This window comes from Sinohyriopsis cumingii, chromosome 3 (assembly GCF_028554795.1).
Source record: "Sinohyriopsis cumingii isolate HCF-2022 chromosome 3, ASM2855479v2, whole genome shotgun sequence".
NCBI classification, from domain to species: Eukaryota; Metazoa; Mollusca; class Bivalvia; order Unionida; family Unionidae; genus Sinohyriopsis; species Sinohyriopsis cumingii.
The window spans coordinates 141,997,476-142,010,454 of NC_142963.1; the positions used below are offsets into that span (position 1 = coordinate 141,997,476).

The 12,979-nt window shown below is 35.6% G+C and overlaps 1 protein-coding gene across 3 annotated transcripts in view; it reads right to left on the minus strand.

Moving 5' to 3' along the window:
• The window catches only part of LOC149803978 (uncharacterized), a 170,245-nt gene that overhangs the window by 67,008 nt on the left and 90,258 nt on the right, over positions 1-12,979 (minus strand). For all 3 annotated transcript variants that reach the window (XM_089953833.1, XM_089953832.1, XM_089953834.1), the window contains 3 exons: positions 10,908-11,043; positions 9,961-10,094; positions 8,964-9,048 (listed from right to left, as the gene is read on the minus strand). In XM_089953833.1, coding sequence (XP_089809959.1) covers positions 8,964-9,048; positions 9,961-10,094; positions 10,908-11,043 — 355 coding nt within the window. The remainder of the gene's footprint in view (positions 1-8,963; positions 9,049-9,960; positions 10,095-10,907; positions 11,044-12,979) is intronic.

Consider the following 12,979-nt stretch of genomic DNA (forward strand, 5'->3'; position numbering starts at 1 on the left):
TTAGATGAGATACAAGCTGGGATAGAACAACCTTTTCTAAGATTTTTTAAATGAATGGGAGATTAGAAACTGGGTGGTAGTTCTTTAAAGCGTTATGGTTTAATGTTGGTTTCTTCAGCAGAGGCTTTACATGGCAGCTTTGAAAAATGATGGGAATTCCCCGGATGAGAGAGAGGTATTAATAACATCAGTTAGTGAAGGCAATACTGGATCTAAGCACTCAAGCAGCAGTGATGTTGGAATTGGATCAAGTTCATATGACTTTGGTGCACTCTTCATGACGATATTGTACGTATGAAATCCATAGAGACAGGTTCAAATGCTGCTAATGGTTGCTGCTCAAATTCTGTATCCCAACTGTATGGTGACGATGAGTCAATTGAAATTGTGGTGTCAAGCTTATCTCTAATGGTTTGTACTTTGTCACGGAAAAAATTTGCAAACATGTCCGGAAGGTCAACTGGAGAGAAGGTAGTTGGAAGTGCTGTTGATTTGTTCCTTGACATTAGCTTGTCAGTAATCTCGAAGAGCTCTTTGCAGCTGGAACTTTCCATGATCTTAGTAGTGTAGTGGGCTGATTTCGCTGCATGGACTATATTTGTGATGTTCTTCTTAGCGACTTTGCTGACTGAGAAACCCCATGAATGAAAAGAAAGCTTATAAGAAATGAAAGTAATGGAATGGTTCAGTCCTGAATGGAAAATTTCCTACTCACGGGATGGAAATCATTGGATTCAATGGCAAGTCTTCCTTGTAAACATTTTTAAAAATATACTAAGCTACTGGTGAGGTGGGTGTGGCAGCATAAAATGTCTTAGGCACTAGTAGTAGTAGTTGTAATTCTTATTCTTGTTGCAGTTGTTGTGCTTGTTGTCACTGATATTGTCAGCAACATACATGTGACAAATAAATGAATGAAAAGTGCATGAACTGCTTTCATACTTACTAGCAAGTCCATGAATAGCTTGTCTTACTCAGACAGCATACACTAGCAAGGCCATGAATAGCTTGTCTTACTCAGACAGCATACACTAGCAAGTCCATGAATAGCTTGTCTTACTCAGACAGCATACACTAGCAAGGCCATGAATAGCTTGTCTTACTCAGACAGCATACACTAGCAAGTCCATGAATTTCTCTCATATTTACATAGCATACACAAGCAAGTCCATGAATTGGTCTCATATTTACATAGCATACACTAGCAAGTCCATGAGTTGGTCTCATATTTACATAGCATACACTAGCAAGTCCATGAATTGGTCTCATATTTACATAGCATACACTAGCAAGTCCATGAGTTGGTCTCATATTTACATAGCATACACTAGCAAGTCCATGAATTGGTCTCATATTTACATAGCATACACTAGCAAGTCCATGAGTTGGTCTCATATTTACATAGCATACACTAGCAAGTCCATGAATTGGTCTCATATTTACATAGCATACACTAGCAAGTCCATGAATTGGTCTCATATTTACATAGCATACACTAGCAAGTCCATGAATTGGTCTCATATTTACATAGCATACACTAGCAAGTCCATGAATTGGTCTCATATTTACATAGCATACACTAGCAAGTCCATGAGTTGGTCTCATATTTACATAGCATACACTAGCAAGTCCATGTGATTTGATGTGATGTGATTTTGATTTTTAACATAGCTTAAACAATTTTTCAGTCATATTGCTATGATGTCTGCAATGTGGCAGTTTATAGTGATGTCTAGCACTGAGGCATCATGACACAGACATGTAGCATGATGTCCCACCCAGTCACATTATTCTGACATCAGGCCGACCAGTCCTAACACTAACCTCTTAATGCTGAACACCAAGCGAGGCAGCTGTTAGTACCATATTTGCAAGTCTCTGGTATGACTCGGCCGGGGATCAAACCCACAACCTCCCGCATCTGAGGCGGACGCTCTAACCACTAGGCAGCAAGTCCATGAATTGCTCTCATATTTACATAGCATACACCAGCAAGTCCATGAACTGCTCTCATATTTACTTTGCATACATTAGCAAGTGCATAAATTGATTTCATATTTACATAGCATACACTAGTGAGTACACGAATAGCTTATCATACTCAGATAGAATAAACTAGCAAGTCCATGAATAGCTCTCATTTGCATAGCATACACCAGCATGTCCATGAATAGCTCTCATATTTACATAGCATACACTAGCAAGTCTGTGAATTGCTCTCATATTTACATAGCATACACCAGCAAGTCCACGAATTGCTCTCATATTTACAAACATACACTAGGGAGTCCATGAATTGATCTCATATTTACATAGCATACACTAGCAAGTCAATGAATTGTTCTCATATTTACATAGCATACACCAGCATGTCCATGAAGAGCTCTCATATTTACATAGCATACACTAGCAAGTCTGTGAATTGCTCTCTTATTTACATAGCATACAGTAGCAAGTCCATGAATTGCTCTCATATTTACATAGCATACACTACAAATCTATGAATTGCTTGTCATACTCAGACAACATACACTAGCAAGTCCATGAATAGCTCTCATATTTACACAGCATACACTAGCAAATCCATGAATTGCTTGTCATACTCAGACAGCATACACTAGCAAGTCCATGAATTTCTCTCACATTTACATAGCATACACTAGCAAGTCCATGAATTGCTTGTCATACTCAGAAGCATACACTAGCAAGTCCATGAATAGCTCTCATATTTACATAGCATACACTAGCAAGTCCATGAATAGCTCTCATACTTACATAGAGGACTAGCAAGTGCATACATTGATTTTAGATTTACATAGCATACACTAGTGAGTACACGAATAGCTTGTCATACTCAGATAGCATACACTAGCAAGTCCATGAATTGCTCTCATATTTACATAGCATTCACTAGCAAGTCCATGAATAGCTCTCATACTTACATAGAGGACTAGCAAGTGCATACATTGATTTTAGATTTACATAGCATACACTAGTGAGTACATGAATAGCTTGTCATACTCAGATAGCATACACTAGCAAGTCCATGAATAGCTCTCATATTTACATAGCATACACTAGCAAGTCCATGAGTTGCTCTCATATTTACATACCATACACTAGCAAGTCAATGAATTGTTCCCATATTTACATAGCATACACCAGCATGTCCATGAATAGCTCTCATATTTACATAGCATACACTAGCAAGTCCATGAATAGCTCTCATATTTATATAGCATACAGTAGCAAGTCCATGAATTGCTCTCATATTTACATAGCATGCACTAGCAAATCCATGAATTGCTTGTCATACTCAGACAGTATACACTAGCAAGTCCATGAATTGCTCTCATATTTACATAGCATACACTAGCAAATCCATGAATTGCTTATCATACTCAGACAGCATACACTAGCAAGTCCATGAATTGCTCTCATATTTACATAGCATACACTAGCGAATCCATGAATTGCTTATCATACTCAGACAGCATACACTAGCAAGTCCATGAATTGCTCTCATATTTACATAGCATACACTAGCAAATCCATGAATTGCTTATCATACTCAGACAGCATACACTAGCAAGTCCATGAATTGCTCTCATATTTACATAGCATAGACTAGCAAGTGCATAAATTGATTTCAGATTTATATAGCATATACTATTAAGTACACGAATAGCTTTTCATACTCAGACAGCATATGCTAGCAAGTCCATGAATTGCTCTCATATTTACATACCATAGACTAGCAAGTCCATGAATAGCTCTAATATTTACATAGCATAGACTAGCAAGTGTATAAATTGATTTCATGTTTACATAGCATACACTAGTGAGTACACAAGTAGCTTATCATACTCAGATAGCATACACTAGCAAGTCCATGAATAGCTCTCATATTTACATAGCATACACTAGCAAGTCCATGAATTGCTCTGATATTTACATAGCATACACCAGCAAGTCCATGAATAGCTCTCATATTTACATAACATACACTAGCAAGTCAATGAATTGCTCTCATATTTACATAGCATACACTAGCAAGTCCATGAATTGCGTGTCATACTCAGACAGCATACACTAGCAAGTCCATGAATTGCTCTCATATTTACATAGCATAGACAAGCAAGTCCATGAATTGCTCTTATATTTACATAGCATACACTAGCAAGTCCATGAATTGCTCTCATATTTATATAGCATACACCAGCGAATCCATGAATTGCTTGTCATACTCAGACAGCATACACTAGCAAGTCCATGAATTAGCTCTCATATTTACATATCATATACTAGCAAGTGCATGAATTAATTTCAGATTTACAGAGCATACACTAGCAAGTCCATGAATTGCTTTCATACTTACATAGCATAGACTAGCAAGTCCATGAATTGCATTCATATTTACATAGAATACACTAGCAAGTCCATGAATAGCTCTCATATTTACATAGCATACACTAGCAAATCCATGAATTGCTCTCATATTTACATAGCATACACTAGCAAATCCATGAATTGCTTGTTATACTCAGACAGCATACACTAGCAAGTCCATGAATTGCTCTCATATTTACATAGCATACACCAGCGAATCCATGAATTGCTTGTCATACTCAGACAGCATACACTAGCAAGTCCATGAATTAGCTCTCATATTTACATATCATATACTAGCAAGTGAATGAATTAATTTCAGATTTACAGAGCATACACTAGCAAGTCCATGAATTGATTTCATATTTACATAGCATACACTAGCAAGTCCATGAATTCCTCTCATATTTTCATAGCATAGACTAGCAAGTCCATGGATTCTTATATTTACATAGCATAGACTAGCAAGTGCATAAATTGATTTCAGATTTATATAGTATACACTATTAAGTACACGAATGGCTTTTCATACTCAGACAGCATACGCCAGCAAGTCCATGAATTGCTCTCATATTTACATAGCATAGAATAACAAGTGCATAAATTGATTTCATATTTACATAGCATACACTAGTGAGTACACGAGTCGCTTGTCATACTCAGATAGCATACACTAGCAAGTCCATGAATGGCTCTCATATTTGCATAGCATACACTAGCAAGTCCATGAATTGCTCTCATATTTCCGTAGTATACACTAGCAAGTCCATGAATAGCTATCATATTTACATAGCATAGACTAGCAAGTGCATAAATTGATTTCAGATTTACATAGCATACACTAGTGAGTACACGAATAGCTTGTCATACTCAGATGGCATATACTAGCAAGTCCATCAATAGCTCTCACATTTACATAGCATACACTAGCAGGTCCATGAATTGCTCTGATATTTACATAACATACACTAGCAAGTCCATGAATTGCTCTCATATTTACAGAGCATACACTAGCAAGTACATGAATATTTACATAACATACACTAGCAAGTCCATGAATTGTTCTCATATTTACATAACATACACCAGCAAGTCCACGAATTGTTCTAATATTTACATAGCATAGACTAGCAAGTGCATAAATTCATTTCAGATTTACATAGCATACACTAGTGAGTACACGAATAGCTTGTCATACTCAGATGGCATATACTAGCAAGTCAATCAATAGCTCTCACATTTACATAGCATACACTAGCAGGTCCATGAATTGCTCTCATATTTACATAGAATACACTAGCAAGTCCATGAATTGCTCTCATATTTACATAGCATAGACTAGCAAGTGCATAAATTGATTTCAGATTTACATAGCATACACTAGTGAGTACACAATTAGCTTGTCATACTCAGATAGCATACACTAGCAAGTAGATGAATAGCTCTCATATTTACATAGCATACACTAGCAAGTCCATGAATTGCTCTCATATTTGCATTGCATACACTAGCAAGTCGATGAATTGATCTCATAGTTACATAGCATACACTAGCAAGTCTATGAATTGCTCTCATATTTACATAGAAAACACTAGCGAGTCCATGAATTGATCTCATATTTACATAGCATACACTAGCAAGTCCATGAATTGTTCTCATATTTACATAGCATACACCAGCATGTCCATGAATAGCTCTCATATTTACATAGCATACACCAGCAAGTCAATAAATAGCTCTCATATTTACATAGCATACACTAGCAAGTCCATGAATAGCTCTCATATTTGCATAGCATAGACTAGCAAGTGCATAAATTGATTTCATATTTACATAGCATACACTAGTGAGTACACGAATAGCTTGCCATACTCAGATAGAATAAACTAGTAAGTCCATGAATAGCTCTCATATTTACATAGCATTCACTAGCAAGTCCATGAATTGCTCTCATATTTACATAGCATACACTAGCAAGTCCATGAATTGCTCTCATATTTATATATCATACAGTAGCAAGTACATGAATTAATTTCAGATTTACAGAGCATACACTAGCAAGTCCATGAATTGCTCGTCATACTCAGACAGCATACACTAGCAAGTACATGAATTGCTTTCATACTTACATAGCATAGATTAGCAAGTCCATGAATTGCTCTCATATTTACATAGCATACACTAGCAAGTCCATGAATTGCTTGTCATACTCAGACAGCATACACTAGCAAGTCCATGAATAGCTCTCATATTTATATAGCATTCACTAGCAAGTCCATGAATTGCTCTCATATTTACATAGCATACACTAGCAAGTCCATGAATTGCTCTCATATTTACATATCATACAGTAGCACGTACATGAATCAATTTCAGATTTACAGAGCATACACTAGCAAGTCCATGAATTGCTTGTCATACTCAGACAGCATACACTAGCAAGTCCATGAATTGCTCTCATATTTACATAGCATAGACTAGTGAGTACATGAATTGATTTTATATATACATGGCATACACAATCAATGCCATGAATTGTTCTCAAATTTACATAGCATACACTAGGAAATCCATGAATTGCTCTCATATTTACACAGCATACACTAGTGAGTACATGAATTGATTTTATATTTACATGGCATACACAATCAATGCCATGAATTGTTCTCAAATTTACATAGCATACACTAGCAAGTCCATGAATTGCTCTCATATTTACATATCATATACTAGAAAGTCCATGAATTGCTCTCAAATTTACATAGCATACACTAGCAAGTCCATGAATTGCTTGTCATACTTAGATAGCATACACTAGCAAGTCCATGAATTACTTTTGTATTTGTATGTGATATAAGTAAAATATATGTACACTATGTATGTATGCTGTATCAATGATATACCACATATACATTTTTTATTAAAAGGAAACTCTGCAAGCCTATTTCCTTTTAATGAAGAATTTTTACATCTCCTGATATATCACTGACACAGCATACATACTATACATATATTCTATATTTATCCCACATACATAAAAAATAACATGGCTTTTAGAGTGTTGGTATAAAACAATTGATATGCCATTACCTGACTGGTATACGAAATTGTGATCCGCCCATGGCACAATAATACACATATATAAACATTCTTGCAATGGTGCCCTTGCAACTATGTGCTGTCCACTCATTAATCATTAGTGATGTATGAATAACATTAGTGATGTATGAAAAAAAAGTATAAATAATCCCTGTTTACAAAATGAATTTAATATGGTACACAATTTCATCACAATCCTTTCTGTTTTCTTTTCCCCCTCCCCTCTCATGCATAAGGGACAAAAAAACGCAGAAATAAAGAATTTGGGCTGGATGAAAACCTTGAAATTGAACTTGCACCAAGTAACCTACAAGAATACGGTTGGATGTAATGGTATGTGTGCACTTTCCTTGGGATCTATCTACAGTGTTTATATAATTAATGATACAAAGTTGCAAACACTGTCAAAACTGTACAGTAAATTAATGATACAAAGTTGCAAACCCTGTCAAAACTGTACAGTAAATTAAAGATACAAAGTTGCAAACCCTGTCAAAACTGTACAGTAAATTAATGATACAAAGTTGCAAACCCTGTCAAAACTGTACAGTAAATTTCTTGGTTATGTGGTACACATACAGTGATGTATTTAATGTTTTGTTGTTGTTATTGTTTCTTAAACCAATCACAATGTTCTAAAAATCAATTATTATTAATTAATAATGAAAATGCCCAAAAGCCTCCTCTCTCCCTCTATCTCAACCATCGTAGCAAGATAGATACAGGTGAAAATCTATGAAAAAGATGAGCATAGAAGAGTTTTAAAATCAGACAGACCAAACGGAGAGAGGGAGGGAGGGAGAGAGTTTTATGGTCAGCAGTAATGTCATTAAAGCTGAATAATGACTTTGATCAACTGTAAATATATTAAAATATCTTAATTACCACTTGTTGGTTTGACATTTCGCTTAGTTTCTATTTGACACTAATTTCCATGTGCCGGTAACCATGTCATTGTAGTGCTCTACTTTCTTCATTAAAACCATCTTTCATGTTTAAATCATAAATGTGTCTTATATTGATTTAATAAATGTAAAAAAAAAACGTAAGAAAACACTCAACTTATCAATATGAAAAGGTGGTTGTAAATAGCAACAAAAGGCACAGAACAACATTTTGTAGCAGGCACACTCAGCAGGGATGTCAGGAGTTTATTCACTCAGTCAACACATGGTTGCCTGTAGTCAATCTTAAACTCTGTTCAAATGGCAAATATATGCATTTGTATGTGATATAAATAAAATATATGTATATTATGTATGCTGTATCAGTGATATACCACTTGTATAATGTTTTCATTAAAAGAAAATTCTGCAAGCCTCTTTTCCTTCTAATGGAAAATGTATACATCTCATGGTATATCATTGATACAGCACACATACTATATGTATATATAGAGTGAGAGAGAGACAGAGAGAGGGAGACCAATATAGATGTAGAATCTTTGGAAGTTACTAGAGTTAATCTAAACTCACCTTGCTTTTTGTGAATAATTCTTGAAATCTTGCAAATATTGTTGATATTACTAAGAAATGGTGTTAGAGCTGGTGATCTGTTCACCTGAATAATGAAAAAAAGTAAACACTAAAGAAATGTTTTGGATGAAAAACAAAATTTTAAGGTAAATGCAAATCATGAATTATCTTTTAGTAAACTTTTATTAAAATATATAAGTTTTCTGATAAAATAAAAGACTTCTTATATTAATGCTTTTTATTACTTACCCCACCCACCATCCAGACTGTGATCCTGTCATTGTGTCTCAAATTAACCCCACCCACCATCCAGTGTGATCCAGTCACTGTGTCTCAAATTACCCCCACCCACCATCCAGTGTGATCCTGTCATTGTGTCTCAAATTACCCCCACCAACCATCCAGTGTGATCCAGTCACTGTGTCTCAAATTACCCCCTCCCACCATCCAGTGTGCTCCAGTCATTGTGACTCAAATTACCCCCACCAACCATCCAGTGTGACCCAGTCACTGTCTCAAATTACCCCCTCCCACCATCCAGTGTGCTCCAGTCATTGTGACTCAAATTACCCCCACCAACCATCCAGTGTGATCCAGTCACTGTGACTCAAATTACCCCCACCAACCATCCAGTGTGCTCCAGTCATTGTGACTCAAATTACCCCAACCCACCATTCAAACTGTGTGAGTCTGTTGTTGTTTCTTATTGTGACTCAAAGTCTGTAAGATATATTCTTTCCATACAGTGACTTAGTAGTCTAAGTTTAAATTCTAACTCTGTATATATTTCTAGATAGTGACACTGTAGTGGTAAGTTGAAATTGAAACTTTGTAACACTGTATCCTGTATCTTTGTAACACTGTATCCTGTATCTTTGTAACACTTTATCCTGTAATAAAATCTTCAATTAAGATGACCGCCTGTTTCTGTTCTTGAGAATAAATCAGTTGGAATCAAAAGTTTCTCAGAATAAGAAGAAGAAAAAAAAAAGCTTACTTTGATATTTTGTTTTGATAGATTGGTCAGTTCTTTGATTGTGAATCCTACTGACCCCTGCTGGTCATCTGGGAAGAGCACAACTGACAAGTTCCCCTGAAGGAGAGTTGATTCATCCACCCAGGTTAGCTGATCTGAAAGCAGAATATACACAACAGGTACAGACTGAGTTTCTAAGCCAACTCTTTGGGCTAGTAAAGGTATTGGCAGAATTATCTTACCTGTAAACTACCTGGTCAAGAAGTCTAAATATCGTTATGTACTCATATCAAATGAGGTGTGCTGCCCTGGGTAGCTAAGTGGTCTATGGAGATCACCTTTATAAGTCACTGACATTTCACCACCATGCGGGAAAGAGTCTCGTCTCGTATATACTCACCCCCTTTCCCTGAACTATTTCGCCATGCAGCAAACAGTAACCCTTATCCATATTATATACCCCACCCCCTTGTCCATTATATATAGCCCATCCACTCATCCATTATATATACCCCACCCCCTTATCCACTATATAAATTATATGTCCTCATGCTGTGTGTAAAATTTGGTAAATAAGTATTACAAAATGTAACAATAAATGCAAATTTTGTATATCATGCATCAGATCCCCCCCCTTCCAAGGACCTTGAGTGGGTGGGGTGGGGTGGGTGGGGTGGATAAAGACCCAAAAGAAACACTAACCCCTTTATATATAGTTAACACATGGACAACCTATGTATGAAGTTTGGTGAATTTCAATTCTGCAGTTCAGGAGACTGTTATGGACAGACATTTGGAAGGCATCATAATATGCCAAGCTAAGCATGGGGATACAAAATTGTGGACATGCCTCTAATGGCGGTGGGGTCTTTTTTCTTCACAATGGATCACAAAATGTTTCCTATGGTTCATTAAACTAAAAAAAAGTGTTAACAGTGAAATGAACAAAAATTAGTTTCGCTGTATACCTGGAAGATGTTTGATGTGTTCATGTTGCTTGTGTAGGGCTAAGACTAACCCAGACATCTTGCTGGCGGCATCTTCTTGCGTGCCCACAACGGCCACTCTGTGTTGCTTGGTGGTCCTTAACAATTTGTCCTCTAACTGGAAAACATCAGCAAATCAGACATATTGCAAAATCTTTTGAAATTCTAATGAAAATCTGCATTTCAATCATGAATGTGTTGATTATGACATTCAAAAATCTGGACAGGTCACAATGATATGCATGTCATTTAACATACTGACCTTTCCAACTATCTGGAAATTATGGGTGGTGTCATTTTTAATATTTTTTTTTTTTGGTTAAAATTTTTTTAAATTTAACCTTGCAGAAATTGTAAGGTGGCCATGACCTGCATGTAGAGCTCATAAATTGATACATTGCTGTAAAACATGTGACCTTGGTCCAAAGGTCAAAAGGTGGAGCAAGTGTGTTGCATGATGAAAAGTCCAGATTTGTAACGATTCATCACAAACAAAATCTATCAAGAAATATAGAAAATACAATTTAGGATATACAAGTAAATGAACAATATTAACCACGATGTTAAAGCTAATTTTCTATTACTGAGATCTTTATCCCCAAGGTTGATGGGGCAAGTGAGTATCATAAAGTGAAACGTGTTTTGCTTTTTTGCTTTGTAATGATTGATCTCTGGTATAAAGCAAGTTAATGAAATGATTACGGAAAAATAACTAAATAAAAAACTTGAACCAAAATCTTAACACAAATCTTCTTCTGTTATCCTGACTACAAAAGTCAAAGAGTTCAGAGGCTGTCACAGAATGGATTGTCCGTTTTCACATATGCACATGAATTGTATCTGATATGACAGATGGACAAGGTTGCAATATAAATAATATCTGAGATGACAGATGGATTAGGTTGCAAATTAAATAATATCTGATATGACAGATGAACTAGGTTGTAATATAAATAATATCTGATACGACAGATGGATTAGGTTGCAACATAAATAATATCTGATATGACAGATGAACAAGGTTGCAACATAAATAATATCTGATATGACAGATGAACTAGGCTGTAACAAATCATCTGATATGACAGATGGACTAGGTTGCAACATAAATAATATCTGATATGACAGATGGATTAGGCTGCAACATAAATAATATCTGATACAACAGATGAACTACCTGTAACAATATCTAATATGACAGACAGAGTAGGCTGCAAAATAGCTAATATCTGATATGACAGATGGACAAGGTTGAACATAAATAATATCTGATATGACAGATGAACTAGGCTGTAAACAAATCATATCTGATTTGACAGATGGACTAGGTTGCAAGATAAATAATATCTGATATGACAGATGGCAAGGTTGGAACATAAATATTATATGATATGTCAGATGGATTAGGTTGCAACATAAATAATATCTGATATGACAGATGGACTAGGTTGCACATAAATAATATCTGATATGACAGATGGACAAGGTTGCAACATAACTAATATTGGATATGACAGATGGACAAGGTTACAACATAAATAATATCTGATAGGACAGATGGACAAGGTTGCAAATAAATAATATCTGATATGACAGATGGACAAGGTTGCAGCATAAATAATATCTGATATAACAGATGATCTAGGCTGTAACAAATTATATATGATTTGACAGATGGACCAGGTTACAAGATAAATAATATCTGATATGGCAGATGGACAAGATTGCAAAATAACTAATATTGGATATGACAGATGGACAAGGTTGCAACATAAATAATATCTGATAAGACAGATGGACAAGGTTGCAACATAAATAATATCTGATATGACAGATGGACAGGTTGCAACATAAATAATATCTGATATGACAGATGGATAGGTTGCAACATAAATAATATCTGATATGACAGATGAACTAGGCTGTAAGAAATCATATCAAATTTGACAGATGGACTAGGTTGCACCATAAATAATATCTGATATGACAGATTGACAAGGTTGCAACATAAATAATATCTGATATCACAGATGGACAGGTTGCTTTTGTTGTTG